Source organism: Neomonachus schauinslandi, chromosome 1, assembly GCF_002201575.2.
Source record: "Neomonachus schauinslandi chromosome 1, ASM220157v2, whole genome shotgun sequence".
Classification (NCBI taxonomy): Eukaryota; Metazoa; Chordata; class Mammalia; order Carnivora; family Phocidae; genus Neomonachus; species Neomonachus schauinslandi.
In genome coordinates this window covers 117,228,049-117,246,631 of record NC_058403.1, presented here as the reverse complement: position 1 = coordinate 117,246,631, position 18,583 = coordinate 117,228,049, and the positions used below count along the sequence as shown (strand labels likewise).

The 18,583-nt window shown below is 41.7% G+C and overlaps 1 protein-coding gene across 1 annotated transcript in view; it reads right to left on the bottom strand.

Annotated features, from left to right (window-relative positions):
* Nucleotides 1-488: 488 nt before the first annotated feature.
* PCOLCE2 (procollagen C-endopeptidase enhancer 2) overlaps nucleotides 489-18,583 on the bottom strand; it is a 72,204-nt gene continuing 54,109 nt past the window's right edge. Inside the window, exons 6-9 of the mRNA XM_021678726.1 lie at nucleotides 9,583-9,737; nucleotides 5,706-5,789; nucleotides 3,491-3,658; nucleotides 489-1,067 (exon numbers count right to left, since the gene is read on the bottom strand). Of these exons, the coding sequence (XP_021534401.1) occupies nucleotides 937-1,067; nucleotides 3,491-3,658; nucleotides 5,706-5,789; nucleotides 9,583-9,737 (538 nt within the window). The 3' untranslated portion in view covers nucleotides 489-936. The remainder of the gene's footprint in view (nucleotides 1,068-3,490; nucleotides 3,659-5,705; nucleotides 5,790-9,582; nucleotides 9,738-18,583) is intronic.

Genomic DNA, 18,583 nt, shown 5'->3' with positions numbered 1-18,583 from the left:
ATCAGACTCACCTCTAATTTCAAGTCCTATAAAACGACCCATGGTGATTTAGGCAGCAAAGGAAACAAAGAGCCAACGCTGCAAAGTCAGGCTAAGAGGGTTTTCCTCTGGGGCAGGGAGGGCCTCTTCTGGTGGCAGGGAGGGCATTGGGTTGGAGCCAGGACTTCTGAGCTTGAGTGCCAGCTGGGTCTCTTGGGAGATGTGTGCTCTAGATGAGTCACTAAATAGACCCGAGCTTCAATTTCTGTTACAAAATGAAGGAGGTGAACTAGATCCCTGAGGGATGCCATTCTAACACTAACGTTCTCTGATTCTCCAGAGAATTATAGTCTACTTACATTACTGGATCCATCCTGTCCCTGAAGTTCTTGGAATGCTAACTCTTTCAGCAAAGTGTAAATTGATGCCAAACTAATATGTAAAAAAGCAGGGAAGTTCCTTTTTACAGTGTTCCATTTTCTATAAAAACAAGTTTAATGGCTGCTATGTAATCATTTAAAAATATTTTATTAAGCACTGACTTAAAAAAATGCAAGAGAAGAATATAACACCTCAGAGCAAATGCTTGAAGGTAAAACAAATATCACTATAAATATTGCACTTATAAAATCTCTTTTTTACATCTTCACACAACTTATTTCTAAAATACCCTTTTACAGAGATGTATAAATAAACTGCTTCCACACTGAGAACGCTTGATACATTCAGTTTCCTGTCACTGCACTAAGTCTGCAGGTTTTCAATCACGCATCTGTTCCTCTCGGTGCAGACACAGAACTTCCACCAGTGATATCGGAGGTCTCATACCTACATCATGTGAAGAGTAAATCTTTCTGAATGCTCAATATTTAATATAAGATTTTTTTTTCTACAGAGAAAAATATAGATCTTTCAAAGGCAATGACAGAATGCAACTTAAATCGACACAGTTCACTATTAACATTGCTTGTCTTTCAAGGCATCCAGAAGCTTCTGATTCTTGGTCTTGAACATCATGATAAAGCTGTCTGGCATGATTTTGCCTCGCCCGTCTTCACCCACCTGGCCCATAATAATGTAATTTAGACCTAAAAAAAAGAGAATATAAATTAATTTTTTCTCTATGTGTATTATCTTTTTAATATTATTTTTAAAGATTTTATTTATTTGAGAGAGCGCACATGAGCGGGAGGGAGGGGGAGTGGGAGAGGGAGAAGCAGTCTCCCCACCGAGCAGGGAGCCCGACATGGGGCTCAATCCCAGGACCCTGGGATCATGACCTGAGCCGAAGGCAGACGCTTCACCGACTGAGCCACCCAGGAGCCCCTCTATCTCTACTGTTTTGATACAACTTAGACTATAACTTACCTCTAGATAAATGATCTGTAAATGGTATAATTATACATTTTGTCTATCCAGGATAAAGTCCGGTTTAAGCCTCTCATTAGAAAAAAATCTGAATTCGGGCACCTGGGTGGCTCAGTTGGTTAAGCGACTGCCTTCGGCTCAGGTCATGATCCTGGAGTCCCGGGATCGAGTCCCGCATTGGGCTCCCTGCTCGGCAGGGAGTCTGCTTCTGCCTCTGACCCTCCCCCCTCTCATGTGCTCTCTCTCTCTCATTCTCTCTGTCTCAAATAAATAAATAAAATCTTTAAAAAAAAAAAATCTGAATTCAACTAAGTTACATGTCCCAGCTCTGCCACCACTAGGAAGATGGATGGAGTGAGGAGATCCGGTCACGCCCTGCTCTGCAGTGCTGTAGGCCTGGGGGATTGACTGAGCGTCTGCCGTGCACAATGCACTGCGTTCATGTGGAAGGCTGTCCTTCCTCAAGGGGCCTCTGTGCTCCCGGACACGTCATCCCCAGATGGCCTCTCATCGTCCCCTACTGCTTCTGGATTCCCAGGCATTTGGCAACTAACGATCCACTGTCTTCTGCTGCTGTGGTCGACTTGAACTGTTTTCAACATCTCGAGCATTTATACTACGGTCGTTTCTTGAGGACATGGGTGCGTCATCTATTTGCATTCTCACAGTTCCTTGCAACAAATAGGTACTAAGAAGTACTTCTGTCAGAGACACACTCTTTTGTATAACAGTGTGTCTAGCTAAATTAGGCCTAGACTGGGGCCCAAGCTATTTTGGATTCAACTCTGAAGATCTACACTGAGAAAAATGTCATAAAGGAGGTGTGTATTACCGTCTCTTATTCTCCCTCTCTCCTGTGTGTCATGAGAGAAATATGTGTGTCCTTTCCTCTGGCATGACCCTTCCTCTGTGGGCTACCACTGTCCTCATAGTGACCTTGAGCCTCTGCAAGCTTGGAGGGCTGTGCAGGTGGGCGCCTCCTCAAGGCTGGGCTGCCGGCATTGTGGTGAGACCGTGCAGTTAAGTTTCTCCACGGACGTTACCTGCTTCTCCTGGCAGTGTGGGGGAGAAGTGTTAGCTCTTACAGAGCCTTTGCTATCCCCTCTGAAGACTCAATGTGAAGCTGCTAGCCTCTAGGCTCTCCCTCTCTCTCTCTCTCTCTCTCGTGTGTGTGTGTGTGTGTGTATGGTTTGGTTTGGTTGTGGGAGAGGTTTGTAATAAGACTGAGGAAAGGAAGGAGCTGGGATTGGACAGAGAAATCATGGTATATCACCCAGTGGAATACCAGGCATTATTACCATTCCAGAGAGAGAGAGAGATCTATCTATATGTGCCTTTTGTGGAAAGATGTCTACACACATCACGTGGGGAAAGTTGCAGACCTATTAGAGCACAGTCTCATTTGTCTAACTGTGTACACGTGTTCTTTCTATAGATAGAAACTTTCTAGAAGGAACTTTTCATGGTATCTCTGGGGAAAGGGAAAGGGCTTTACTTTTTATTTTATTTCCTTCTTTACTTCCTTAAACTTTTCAAAAACCATAAACATACATTACTTTTATAAGTTAAAGAACTTGTGAAAAAAAAAATCCTGCACCTCTGGCTCTGGACTTTTTCCTTTTTTTAACTTTCCTTTTTCCATAATTTCTCTTAAACTGATTTCCATGTGTGGATTTGATGATTCTATATCTGCAAATGATTCCCAAATCTTTAATTGTAGCCCATATATACCTCTCTCTTCTGAACTTCAGCTCCGAATTCCCTGCTCCTTGCTGGATATCTTCCTCTAAACTTGCTTGGGCCCCTTAAGTGCAATAGCTGAAAATCTCTTTCCCCCCGAACTGCTCCTTCTGTGTCTGTTCCTTGTTGATCCAGCTTCAAATGCTTCTTGGATCTTTCATCATTTCCACTCTCTCATCTTCTGCCACAAGTTACAAGAACTGGAACCAGAGCCCCATTCTGCCTGACTCCAAAGGCCTGCCTTCTACACCAGAAGTGGGCAACAGATTAAGCCTGATCTCACTTCCCTTGCTCAACCAGGGCATGGAAAGATCCGAGACTTGCTTGGACTCTCTCTCTCTCGTTCCCTTCTCTGTCCTCGATCTCCCCTAGAAGAAAGACCAATGTTTTCCTCCATACTTACCTCTCCTGAGGAGAGGGCACTGCTTGCAGACCACAGTGACCTTGGCACTCATGTTCTTGCCAGCCTGCTGAATTGCCAGATTTCCCTCTTTGTAGATGTTGATGATCGAGACGGTGGCATGCAAGCTTCCACCTCGGGTGACAGTTGTGATCACGGTGCCGGCCAATACTGCCGAAGAAAACATGTGGAAATAATATGGCCCCGAAGGCAAACGCAGGCAGAACCGAAAATAATTGTATGTTCTTCTAAGTTTCAGATGGGTAACATTTTAATGTTCAAGAGAAGGCCATAACAGAGCTGTCGGATTTGATTCTGCACATTTGTCCCCAGAATTCAGGTTGGAAAGAAAGAGGCCATGGAGCCATAATGTTACCCAGGTTACTAGGTGTTGATACCCAGGACAGAAACCTAAATGTCTCCTGCCCTGCAGTCTGTTGCTGAGGTGGGAACTCTTTACAATGTTTTATCCAACATGGGGACCATTTACCAAGTAAGGGAGAGGCTTATGAGCCTCCACCTATGAATATGCAATAAGACCTTGAGTTTTTAGACACAGTTCGGGTTGCATGACAGGGGTTTGAGCCATGAAGATCTGAGTCTTCCTGTCTGTGTGGTCAGTGCCTACCTTTCTGTGTCTTTCCCCCTTGCTCTTTAGCTGTCCTCTCTCCTTCAACTCGGGTTCATCCCATGGGTCCCCATCTCTAATTATCAGTAAATATCTGTGTTTTTCTGGGTCTTTCTTATCCACCTTGTATATCTCATTTAACAAAGTAATGTTTTCTTGCTTTAAAAAAAAAACAAACCCAAAAAAACCCTAGCAAAACTCAGTTGCTTTTCCTTATGTAACCCTCTCTTTCTTCCATCGTGATGTAAGAGGTTAAGAGTCTCACTTCGGAGCCATGGAAGGCTGGATGCTATATTTCTCAAAGACATGCTTTTGGTGTTTTGTGGGTGACAATTCCGTGTGGTGCAGGACTTGGATTGGGAGAATGTTTTATGAGCCTTATCCCTGTTACCAATGCAGGCTGAGAACCAGTGGGCCACTGGGGATAGTATTTGGTCATTTTGCCATGTAAGAGAGTCACAATGGAATAAATCAAGTTTTGGACTTGGCTGACCCGACCCTTCAGGATAAAGTGAGAAGTCACTGCTTATGCAGCAGGCAGAATCCATAAAGTCAGAATTCTTACCATGCCTTACTTTGATTCCTGGTGGTAAGTGTTCACTGCAAAATGTTAGTCTAGAGCCAAGGGAAATCAGGTGGCTCCAAAGGACATGGAGGGAGATTTCCTTAAGCACCTCCCACCGAAGACTAACCTGGATGTGATAGCAATTTGTTTTCATTTTTATGCCTGTTATTTGAATTTCAGCACACAAACTCCAGTAAGGTTTAGGGCCCTGGATTCTTCAGTGTCTTCACACCTTTGCTACGACATAGTTCGTCTGGGCTGCAGAGAGTCACCACCTTCAGGCACAGAAAAAGCAAGCCAAGCCTTTTCTGGGAGACCCTTCATTCTGGGTAACGTATTTAGGTTTTAGCAACTTTCTTTTCCTGACAAGACTTTTCTTCAATGTCCCTTTTAAAAATAGCCCACATAATTAAATTTGGTATCTCTTGCTCTTTAGTGATTTTTACAGAAAGTGCCATTTTTTTTTTTTTTAAATTGGAGAAAGCTCTTAGAAATTCTAAGTCATTAGGTAGTATCTCCTCAGGTTTCAATTTATAAGCATTTCCAAATAGATTTCAGGTTCCCAAGTTTTAATTTAGTACTTTGGAAGGACATGACAGAGGAAATACTTAAATTTCTTCTGAGAAAGGCCAGCTTGGATTGGTTTCTAATTTACTTAAGTGGAATTACAGATGTGTGAAAAAATACCCAGGACATGAAAAATATGTGAGAAAAAGGGTACAGGGTTTTTCAAGAACACTGAGCCAGCCAGAATACACAAAGCAGCAGTATCATACTCCAGGAGTCAAACTGATAAGTTTATGTGAAAAAAAGCATATTTTCTGTATACATATTATTCTCAGTTGTGAACTCTAACACTTTGAACAGCACTAGTCAACGTACCTTAGGGTATAGGAAAATCTTTTCTTGGGTAAATGAAGAGTGTAACTGACACTTTACCATCACATTCATGGCGGTTCCTTTGAGATTAAGCATGCAGTCTCAAGTTTCTGATTAAAGAGAAAAGGCGGGGTTTTATTTCTTACCAAAGTTACTTGAACAATAATTGCTCTCCAGAGTCCCCGTCCGTCTACACTTTTGTTGACACAGGGCCACTGTGGGTTTTAAACCTAAATTCAAAGAAGAAAGACATAAGATTCAGGAAAATGAATTCAAGCGTGATTGGTGTTTAGACCTGAATCCATCTATTTAAAATTCCTATTTATTTCCCTGAGCCACCAAGCTGTCATTGCAATGAAATCATTCGAAAACATTCAAAACAAATTCTTTAAGCTACCAACTACTGCTCTAATTTCCTCAGGGTAACTCAATACCCTCTGCTGAACTTTAAACCTGCGATCAAAGATAACCCAAATTTAGCCCTATTCTCTTCTTCCCTTATATATAACTAACACTCACCAAAAACGGATGCAGTCTCCATGCGCCCTGCTTAGAAGAACCCAGTACAACAAATAAGAACTCAGAAAATATAGGTTAATTCTTCACTTTACAAAAGGCATCCAACGGTGCTCCCCCTGAGGATAGAGGGAGCTTTCTGGGTGCATTTAAAATACACAGCTGCCCAAATGTGAGTGGTATACGTTTGGAGAAACACTGCTCATGCGTAAAGTGTGTTATACCTGTAAATAGCTGTAACCGATCACTAAACATTTATTTTGAGCCTATCATTGCCTATAAGGATCTTAAGAACTGAGAAGTTGACTAATTTAAAAATAAAATGAAATAGGTAAACACAGCAAAGGTGTTCTTCAGCAAAGGTGATTTTCGCCCTCGGGTGACATTTTGCCCGGCCCGCAAATAGCTGTGGCTGTCACGGCAAGGGCCGCTACTGCCATCTAGTAGGTAGATACCGGGCATGCAGCCAAACATCCTACAAGAAACAGCTCCCCACAGCAAAGCATTAGCTGGCCCAAAATGTAAATGCTGCCAACGTTGAGAAACTGGGGGTTAACGAAATGAAAATATTTAATTCCCATTATCATCAATAAAAAAAAAGTTTCCAAAATATTTGCTAATTATTCACTTATATGTGGCAATATGCTAGGAAGAACCAAACAACAACTGGAACAGAATTGTACTCCCCGGGCAAGATTTTGCAATTGTAACATTGCCCTTCTGATATGTTTTGTGAACTCTTCTGTGAATTTATTTATTTAGTCTTAATTTGTACCCATACTTAACTCCAAAAGAGGATCTCAAGTGGATCACAATATTAAAATATGTACAATTTAATGTTAAAATACATATAAGAGCATCTGTGTGTGTGTATAATTTTTTTTTTTTAAGACAAAGAGCTCAGAGAACATTGAGAGGGAACATGGTTCCAGAAGTTGGGGACCTAACTTTACCTAATGAACTGAGTCAAAAAGTAGCGGCATTAGTGGTTCTCCATGTCTGATGAAAGGGCATGCTTTCCGTGGACACTGGAAACGGCTCTTCTCAACCTCGGACCATCAGTCTGGAAACTGGGTGCGTGCCCCACCCTGCTCCTTCCCTCCCATCGGTAGATCCCTGCTCTTTTGGTTTTAGGTCATCATTCGAGCACCCTGAACCTTCTCACCTCACTGTCTGCTCTCTCCCTGCACTCCCTGCATGGCAGGTGGTCCCGGGCCCTGCCTCTCCAGATGCACCTGCGCCCATCTCGGCGGGTCCCCCCACCACTCTCAGTGCCGTGGCTCCATCCTTCCCAGACGTTCCCTCTGCCCTGTCTCCATCACTCAGTCCCAGGCTCACATGTCTTCCTGCTCGTCCTTCATCACCAAGCTCTCAAATTTAGACATCCTAACATCCAATGTAGCTGTCTCTCCTTCAAGCTCTTACCTTTTCAGTCTCCTTTGCTAGTATATCCTCCTTTTTAAAAAGTTGGAGTTTCTAGAGATTGAATTCCAGCCCTTCTCCTTTCTCCCCTAACCCCTCCTTAGGTGACCTCATTCTGGATCACAGCGTCAACCAGGTATATGTTGATGATTCTCAAATGTAAATCTCTTGCTGAAATCTCTTCTGGAGGAGGCCATGGATCAAACTGGACTTGACTAGTCCACTTGAGTGTCTCACAGACACCTCAAACCCAACAAGCCACAGCTTAACTAATGACTCTACCCCTAGACCTGGTTCTCTGCTTCGGTGAATGGTCTCATCATCCCCAGAGCTGTGCAAGCCAAGCAACCCCCTGATCTCCCTAGTCCAATTAATCACCAATGAAAGACCTGTCAGTATCTCCCAAGGCCCCTGGCTTGCACTATAGTCATCATTTCTTGACTCTCTCTGTATTTCTGTCATTGCACAGTTCACCTGGACAACCACAAGCGCCTGTGACCTCTTGACCCTACCATCCATTCACCTCACAGTGACCAGAGTGACCTCCACGAAGTGAGAATCTAATCCTGAACTTTGCCTAAATCCATCGACAGTTTCCCCCACACTTAGGATAAAATCCTAATACTCTAAAATACTTAGAAGCATAAGGAGAGAGGTGGTAGGACCTAAAGACGGGCTAGAAAGAGAGGCTAGTACAACACGTGAAGGGTCTTATACATGGCATGAAGGAGTCTGACTCCCGTGCTGCCCATTCTGGTAGCCACTAGCCACAAGAGGCTTCTTACATTTAATTAAATTAAAATTCAAGTCCTCCGCGTCACTAGCCACATTTCAAGGGTCCCCTAGTGGCTACGGTATTGGATAGCACAAGTGTAGACCATGAATTCAAGTGGGAGACATGGTCTGCTTTGTGTGTGTGGAGCGGGGCATACCGTGGGGAGGTAAGATAGGGGAGCTCAAGGATGATCTACTAATGCTGTGGACCATGCTTGGGAAAGCAGTGAAGAAGCAGATTTAAGGCAGAAAATAGTGTGATAAAAATGAGTTGAGTTTGATATGTTTTAATTTAAGTGGTTAGCAGTCACAAAACCTTAGGAGATAATTATAAATCGATGTTTGCAATTTCAGAGAAAGTTTAGGACTGAAGATAAAAATCTAGGGAGCCAGTTAATTCACTGGAAAGAATAAGGACATCAGTGTCCCCTGAGAGGAGCTGGAGAAATAAGAAATACTGCTTTAATATTAGGCAGTACATGTCTAGGCCACAAGGTGGCACACTTGTGGAGTGCTCAGAAAAATCAGCCCTTTCTGGAAGTGCCTGCACTCAGGTCAGGCCTACTTTGGGTGCAAGCAGAAAATGGTGGGCAATAAAGCGGGGCTCATTTTCAACCTATCTTGTATCTTAACTTCAGATCCTTCATTCCCACTTTTTTCTAAATTCTCCCAGATTTAGATTTTGAGATCTGATGCCTGAACTCTCAGTGGGTGAAGCTGACAGGATGTAGAGACTCGGCATGGGGCTCCACTCTTGCCTCTCCATTTCTTAGGTCATGCCCCAGACCAGAGTTTCCCAACTGGCTTCTACAACACACTGAATATTTTTGTTTGATTTACCCCAATTTGGGAGAAAAAAAAATGTATTTTGCACAACCCATTTCAGAGCGAAGCAAAACAAAAACAAAACCCAAAAACCTGGCAGATGTGAAAATGGACAAGTATCAAGGCCCTAGAACTTCAATCTAAAATACTACAATTCTATGTAATAAAAAGAAAGCCATAATTTTTATAAGTACAGAAAAGAAAAATTGGGCTTATAATGATCTGTGCCTATATACCAGGGTTCCTAGTATTTTTTAAGTGGTCATAATTTTCTTAGATGACAAAAATTATCTGCTTATAAACATTTTTTACACCTTATACTTTTCTTTCATTAATGGAGTCATATTGTTCTCTTAGTTAAGTTTTCATCTTATTTAACTTATTTTAGTTTCAAGTATCTTTGTTTTAATTTTTTTTTTTCTACCTCAAAAGAATTTTTCTTACACTCCTGAAGTTTGTGCACGAACATCAAAACAAAAGACTCACCTGTGGTTACAGGGAATGTGGTGGTAACAGGTGGTGCTGTAGTTGTAGGCAGTTTTTTTGGCCTGAATTTATAGTGACCAATAAACCCATCTGCAGTTAAACTTAAGTCTGATAAAAACTGAATGAGAAGTTCATTTCTCTCAGATACAATTGGCCTAAAAGAAGAAAAACATTAACAAAAATGTTTTTAAGTGGCATCCCTCTGAAATGGAGAATTCTGCTTTCCATTAATTTTTGATAATAGATTGATATGTGTAACCTTAAAAGTTAAAATACTTCAAAAGGCAAGTCTCAATCTGCTCAGTATTAATGCTACTAGCTAACATTTACTGCGTGTTTGCTCAGTTCACCACTGTGCTTTATGTGAACTCTCGAATTCTACCTTCACGGCAACCCTATTATTATCCCTTTCTTCCCGAAAAGACAAGTGAAGTTCAGAGAGTTCAAGTGATTTGCCCAGGGCCCTAGAGCTAGTATGTAGGGGAGTCAGGATTTGAACCTAGGACCAGGGAGACATTGGGACCAATGTAAACATGGAAGCTGTGGCTGGTTCTTCACGAGCACCTTAGCATTTGGCCTGACGTGGGAACCACACTGCTTCTTTTGACTAAGACTCTGGATTTGAGCTGGCCGGGGAGCTAGGATGCTGGCCAGAGAGAGTCAAATAGAGAAATCTGATGAACAAATTCCCACACCCTGTGAAGACTCAGCCAGAGGGATCATCTCAGCGGGCTGGTCACCAGGGGATAAGAAAGGCGGGACTTCCATTTCATTTTTAACGAAAGCTCTGATGCATGCCCGAAATGGAAACATTTCTGTTTATAATCTCGGTAGCGGAATGCTGTGAAGGAGAGAGAGAAAGCGATGGCTTTGGTGGTTATGAACAGCATCATGGAGAACTCTAATTTTAAAGCTATTTTAGGGGCTTGCTGGTTAGCTGGCACTAAAGATTTAGTGGTGACAATAACTGAGGCTCGGAAGCACTCGTAAGTCTTAGGGGATAACTATTATATAAAAGAGTTTCATTTGAACTTTTTCTATTATTATTTAAGCAATGGTTAAAAATACTGTGTGGCTAATTCTATTAAAAGACTAATTCAGGGGCGCCTGGGTGGCTCAGTCGTTAAGCGTCTGCCTTCGGCTCAGGTCACGATCCCAGGGTCCTGGGATCGAGCCCCCGCATCGGGCTCCCTGCTCGGCAGGAAGCCTGCTTCTCCCTCTCCCACTCCCCCTGCTTGTGTTCCTGCTCTCACTGTCTCTCTCTCTGTCAAATAAATAAATAAAAAATCTTAAAAAAAAAAAAAGACTAACTCAGAAGTGGAAAAAAAAAACTGAACAGGTTATTTAACTGAGTTAATTGGTGGTTTGACTAAACATTATTGAGGCATCTTCTCAGCTGACCCACTTTTTTTTTTTTTTTAATTGAGAGAGAGAGAATGATAGAGAGAAAGCATGAGAGGGGGGAGGGTCAGAGGGAGAAGGAGACTCCCTGCGGAGCAGGGAGCCCAGTGCGGAACTCGATCCCGGGACTCCAGGATCATGACCTGAGCCAAAGGCAGTTGCTTAACCCAACTGAGCCACCCAGGGGCCCCCAGCCGAACCACATCTTAGGCATCAGTGGGCAGCAAATAATGAGGCAACTCCATTTTTTCCCCACCTATCAGCTACTTTGAGTGAGAATGTGTGTGTGTGTGTTGGTGGGGGAGGTAGATCTGTACTTGACCAGACCAGTTAGAAAACTGCAGGATCTTCTCTGTCCTGAAGTGTATAATCTTCTGAGCCAAGGCATGGGACAAACCTAAATGTGAGCTTTGTTTTTTTTTTTTTTTTTAATTTGAGACAGAGAGAATGAGAGAGAGAGAGAGCACATGAGAGGGGGGAGGGGGAGGGTCAGAGGGAGAAGCAGGCTCCTTGCTGAGCAGGGAGCCCGATGTGGGACTCGATCCAGGGACTCCAGGATCATGACCTGAACCGAAGGCAGTCGCTTAACCAACTGAGCCACCCAGGCGCCCTAAATGTGAGCTTTGTGACCTACATTTAGCATCCTGGTCACAAAAGTGATGGAGATCATTGAGAATCAAGCCTTTATCAGAAATATTCTGTCTTGCTTTTGAAAACACATTCCATTAAATAAATACAATGTGCATGAAACACAATACCCCACTACAATTACAAATAAAATACATTAAACTTGTTTAAATGATAAAATTACAAAAAGCACTTATTACAAGCAGCAAAGGAAACCCCAAGACCTAATCAGGTCAGCCTTCTGGGCACGATGTTACAATTATAGTGATCATCTAATGCCTTTTCTATGAGCTAATCTTGGGAGCGTTAAATTGGAAATTGAATTTTCTCAAGGAGGAGTATTTTAGTAACAAAGACATATTTTTGTTATGCTGCTACTGAGCTTTAGCATGAATGTGACAGAATCACAGTGCCATAAATGTTCTGAGGGCCATGTGTTGCATCGGCAAATTAATGTTACAAATCACTAGAAAGGCAAGAGGAAATCGAACTTGGATTCATTCCATGCTGGCAGATCCCGGGAAGGGTGGAGGATGCTGTTTGGTCTTACAGAGCTAGCTGTGTTAGCTGTCTCTGCTTTGTCATCCCAGCCTTCCTCTTCTTCAATCCCTACGGCCAGCCAACACCATACCCTGCCAATCTTGTGTCCTGAACATTTCTTGATCCACCTCCTCCCCTCCATCTCTACCATCCTTCCCTACCTCCTCGACTTCACCTGGACCCCCTGCCACAGCGTTCTAACCAGCCTCTCTGCTCATCTTGTCAGGGATGGAGATTCTAAGGCACTGGTCCTGTCATTACCTGCCTAAGTGCACCCTAAAGTCTCCCGTGTCTGCAGGGTGTGGAACCCTGCTCAGCACTCCTGCCTCCTCTCTCTCTCTAGGCCCCAGCTCAAGGTTTGGGCTCCAGAATAGCATATTCTACGTACCTCTGTTGATGGAGCTCCTTCTACTTGGAAGGAGTCCTCCCTTCCGCCTATGACCAACTGCAGCTCTTCTTTCAAGACTAAGCTCCTCCCCAAAACCTCTCCGACCTCACCACTTGTCCCAACTGGACCGAAGGACTCCTTGTCAGAAACCCACCCAGGACATTCCTTTGCCAATTCACCAGCTGCCTTGTTTCACCCCTCCCACTACTTATCTTGGCGTTTTTTATTTATCTTTATATCCCGCTACCTAACAGAGTGCCCACCACATGGCTGGGGTTTAATAAATATTTTTGAACTCAATCCAATGGTATTGATATAACTGCACTGAACAAGACACAGGGATGATGAGGTGATCTCACCAACCACAACACTCCTCCTTCTAGTCAGGCTTTTACCCCCCATTTCAAATAGGTTTTCTCATTTTCTGCACTGCCCCATCCCAGAAGTACTCTATGAAAAAATATTCCTCTGGCGAAAGTGTTGGTCGGTAGGCTGGCTGTCAAACTATTCCAGGCAAACTCCTCAGAAGTGAGAGGTGCTCAACAGCGATCAGTGCATCCCCCCCCGCCTTCACAGAGGCAATCACTACCCTGAGTTTTGTGTTTATCCTTCCCTTTACCGATAGACTTACCAATACCTACGCACCACCAAGCAATATACTGTATAGGTTTGCATACTTTCAAACTTCATATAAATGCAAGGGTATGGTATGTATTTTCTGTTATTTTTTCACACTCAATGTTGTAACTGTGAGATTCATCCACTGCTTTCCACTGCTGCATTGTGTGAACTAGAACATGATTTAACTGTTCTTTTGTTGATAAACATTAGGCTTATTTCCTCTGCCCTCCACTACAAACAGTATTGCTAAGAATATTCTTGTATACGTCTTGTGGTGCACATGGGCAAAAGTAACTTTAGCGGGCACACCAGGAGGGGAGGGTACATGCTCCATGCGAGGTCACAGGATATATGCCCATTTTCAACTTTGTTAGATAATGCCAAGCTGATTTCCAAAGTTGCTGTACCGATTTACACTCTTTTCAAAGATTTATTCACTGTGCAGCGTTCTTTTGGGAATGTCTCTTCACGTCTTTTCCCCATTTTTTTCCTACTGAATTGTCTTTTCCTTATTAATTCTTAGAATTTTTTTTCTTTAAGATTTAATTTATTTATTTGACACAGAGCGAGAGACAGACACAGAGTGAGCACAAGCAGGGGGAGCAGCAGAGGGAGAGGGAGAAGCAGGCTCTTTGCTGAGCAGGGAGCCCGATGTGGGGCTTGATTCCAGGACCCGAAGGCAGATGCCCAACAACTGAGCCACCCAGGCACCTCTAATTCTTAGAATTTTTTTTTTAAGATTTTACCTTAAGATTTTATTTTAAGATTTTATCTATTTATTTGACAGAGAGAGACAGAGAGAGACACAGGGAGAGGAGGAACACAAGCAGGGGGAGTGGGAGAGGGAGAAGCAGGCTTCCCACGGAGCAGGGAACCCGATGTGGGGCTCGATCCCAGAACCCTGGGATAACGACCTGAGCCAAAGGCAGACGTTTAACGACTGAGTCACCGAGGCGCCCCTAGAATTTCTTGATATATTATGGACCCAGGGGTCTTTGTCAAATATGTTACAGATATCAGTTTCTGTTTTGTACCTTCTCTTTTCCCTCTCTCTAAGGTGTTTTTTGATGAGCAGAAATTAATGTTTCCAATAAATAAAAATTTAAATCTACAAGTCACACTTTAATCTGGTAATATATACAATTATATTAGTAGATTTTCTAAGTTCAAGCCAACCTTGAATTCCTGGATAGAGAGCCTTTTTTATACATTGTTAGATTTGACTTGCTAATATTTTTTCTTTAAGATTTATTTTTCATCACATTCATAAGTAAGATTAGTCTTTAATATTCTCTTTTTGGTTCTGTCCTTACCTTGTTTTGGTGTCAATTTATACTAGCTTTATAAAATCAGCTGTGAAACAATCCCTATTTTTCTCTGGAAGAATCTGTATCGTGTTGGCATCATTTGTTCCTCAAATGTTTGTTAGAACTCATGGAGAAAAACAATCTGGGCCTGATCCCCTCCACCCCACCCCCCTTGATAGGAAGACTTTTAACTACAGATTAAGTTTCTTTAATGATTATTTGGCAATTCTGGGTTTTCTTTTTCCTGGGTCCATTTGTGCTTAAAAAAAAAAATGTATTTTCCCCAGTTGTTGAATGCACTTGTTTTCGATTTATCCGTTAGATTAAAATTGTTAATTGTTTTTCAAATCTTCTACATCCCAATTTTCCATCCTTCTCCAATCGACAGTTAATCTATGAACTACTCAAAGGGATGTGTTAAGAATCTCCTACTAAGGGCGCCTGGGTGGTTCAGTTGGTTAAGTGACTGCCTTCAGCTCAGGTCATGATCCTGGAGTCCCTGGATCGAGTCCCGCATCGGGCTCCCTGCTCGGCAGGGAGCCTGCTTCTCCCTCTGACCCTCCCCCCTCTCATGGGCTCGCTCTCTCTCATTCTCTCTGTCTCAAATAAATAAATAAAATCTTAAAAAAAAAAAGGAATCTCCTACTAATTCATTCTTCTGCTGTTAGAGTATCTAGATTCAATTGGATCTCATTGATAGCATTTTTAAGTTCTGCCAGTTCAGCTTTCATTTTTGCCCTTAGAGACTCAATGTTGCCATTAATCGATTTCTCCATTCTAGCTATCGTCTTCATAACTGTTACCCTGAAGTCCATCTCCGACATCTTAGTTATATCTGTATCCATTTGTAAATCTGTGGCAGAAGTCACAGTCCCTGAGTCTTTCTTATTTTGGGGGTTCCTCCTCCTAGTCATTCTGTTGAGGGGTGGTTGAGGGAATGTACAGAGTCCAAATTATTGACCACAACCCAAGTAAGATGAACCTGTTTTGTAGGGACCTTAGGGTTGTTGGCCTCTTGTTCTCCCAGCCTGTCTTCTCGGGGAGGAGCCTGCCGTGCTGTTACTCAGGCAACCCTGTTTGGGCAGAGTTGCCCTGCCCCCTGTCAAAAACTAATGAAGTACTGGGGCGCCTGGGTGGCTCAGTCGTTAAGCGTCTGCCTTCAGCTCAGGTCATGATCACAGGGTCCTGGGATCGAGTCCCACATCAGGCTCCCTGCTCCGCGGGAAGCCTGCTTCTCCCTCTGACCCTCTCCCCTCTCATGCTGTTTCTCTCTCGCTCACTCTCTAATAAATAAATAAATAAAATCTTTAAAAAAAAACCCTAATGAAGTACTGTATGGTGACTAACGTAACATAATAAAATTAAATTTAAAAAAAAAAGAATCTCCTACTATAATAGTGGACTTTGCAGATCTAGTAATTTTTATTTATCTATTTCTTGCTTTATATATTTTTCTGTACATTTAAGTTTACAATTATTACACTTTCCTGATAAATTGTACCTTTTATCATTACACAGTAACTATTTTTAGTAATGCTTTCTGCCTAAAATCTACTTTTCCGTGATATCAATAAAGCTATGCCAGTTTTCTTTCAATTGGCCTTTGCTTCCAATATCTTTTTCTATCCTTTTAAGCTCAAATGCTCTGTGTTATTTTTTTTTGGAGATATGTCTTATAAACAGCATATATTGGATTTGTTTTATTATCCAGTCTAATATGCTTTGTCTTCTCACTAATGATTTGATCCATTTGCATTTATATTGATTACACATAGATCTAGATATAATTCTACCATCTTATTTTGTGCTTTTTTTGTCTTTCCTTTTAAAATGTTTGTCCTTTTCTCTTTTCTTGCCTTCCTTTGGAATGAACTTTTTTCTCATTTCATGTTTTCTCTCCACTGTTTTGGAAGTTAAAGACTCTAATGGTTGCCCTAAATTTAACATCCACATTTACTTTAGCATATTACACAGCTTAATATCTTCACCCTATTCCTCAACAACACAGGAGCCTGCAAGTCCTTCAGCTCTTAGGACCAGGATCTTTGCTCAGTGTTTCCTCCTGTAGTTCAGTTCTTTATTCAGTGACTGCTACCTTTCTGCCTGAAGTACAGAATATGAAGTTTCTTTAGTTAGGTTCTATTGGTAGAAAACTCTCTCAGCTCTTGTTTAACTGAAAAGGTCTTTTAATTCTTTTATTCACAAACAAGAGATTTTCCTGAGTAAATAATTCTAAAATACATGCAGGAATGGGTATATTAATATACCCCCCAAAAAGTTTGTATTTTTAAAAAGATATTATTTTCATAGCAACTAAAAATATAAAATACTCAAAAATAAATCTCATAATTGTGTATAAGGCCTTAATAGAGAAAATTATAAGACCTTATTCAAAGGTATTTTAAAAGACCTCAATAAATGGAGCTATATACTTTCTCATGAATGGGAAGAATTAGTGCCATTTAAAAATAACAAAATTGGTTTTTCATTAAACATGACAGCCTGATTCTAAAATGTTTTGCTTAGGATTTATTGAGTTCTTGAATTTAATAATTGGTATCTGTCATTTATATTGGAAAAACTCAGCTATTATTTCTTCAAACATTAAATTTCCTACATTCTCTATTTTTTTCTTATGGAACTCCAATTAAATGTATATTAGATCCTTGCACTCTAGCCTCTATGGCTCTTAACCTCTTTTTTATATTTTTCATGTATTGTCTTTTTATGCTATATTCCACGTAATTACTTCACAACTCTTTCCCAGTTCCCTAATCCTCTTTGGAGCTATGTCTTATCAGCTATTTAACACATGTATTCAGTTTCTTGTTTAAATTATCATATGACTCATAACTGACTGAGCCACCCAGGCGTCCCGGAAACTTTAGATTCTTTTTTTTTTTTTTTTTTTTTAAAGATTGTATTTATTTATTTGAGAGAGAGAATGAGAGAGAGAGAGCACATGAGAGGGGGGAGGGTCAGAGGGAGAAGCAGACCCCCTGCTGAGCAAGGAGCCCGATATGGGACTCGATCCCGGGACTCCAGGATCATGACCTGAGCCGAAGGCAGTCGCTTAACCAACTGAGCCACCCAGGCACCCAACTTTAGATTCTTGACTACAGTTTTTTTGTACAGTCAGGTAGTATAAATTCTAACCTCAAACTCACATGTGGACTGGTTTTTAGTTAGGAATTCTCATGAGAGACTACCTTTTCTTCCCTTTACCAAACAGCCAATTTCCTTACTATCTCCCTTGGGGAGGAGGAGAATGAGTTCAGTCACATTGGTGTCACTTTCTATGGGTGCCTTCTTTATGTTCTGGTCTTTGATCCAGTCTCGTCCCTTGCCTGGACCCTGAGCTCTGTCTCCTATCTCTAAGCCTGGTCTGTTGCAAATGAAGTTCTAGGTTACTAAGAACTGGCACATGTCCTGAAGGAAGCTGCCACCTGCAAGTACTTATTTATCCTTTTGGATTTGGGATTCTCAACATTTTTGACCTCTGATGAGTTGTCTTATTTTTTGCCAACTGAGCAATGTTTAAAAATTTTTTTTTAACTTAGGAACACTGTTTGGTGTTTATCCCTGTCCGATTTTAAAGGCTATCTACTTTTCCTTATTGTTAGGAAATGAAACTTGAAAAAAAATTTTTAAATATTTGAATATAAAGAGGAGAGACATGGCAGAAAAAGCTACAGCAGGATAGAGTCAAGAAAGAGTTCCTTTTTTTTCTTCTTCATTCAGGAGAACTTAAATTTATAGGTTACGGGAAAGAAAGAAAAAAGGAAGCAGAGGTAAAAGATGGAGATGATGGAGAAAAAGAAGAGGACTATTGGATAGAGGGAAGTTTCAAGCGAGAAAAGGAGGAGGTCAGAAGGAGGACATAGATGGAAAGATTGGCTTTGAATAGAGGAGGGTGTGGCAGGCTGAAGAGTGACCCCCCAAGATGTCCACATTCCAATCCTTGGAGCTGGTCAATATGCTACCTTATGTGCAAAGGGACTGTGCAGGTGTGATCAAGTTAAGGGTCTTGAGAAGGGGAGAGTATCCTGGATTGTCTAGGTGGGCCCTAAATGTAACCACAGGTGTCCTTAGAAGACAGAGGTTTGACTCCAGAAGA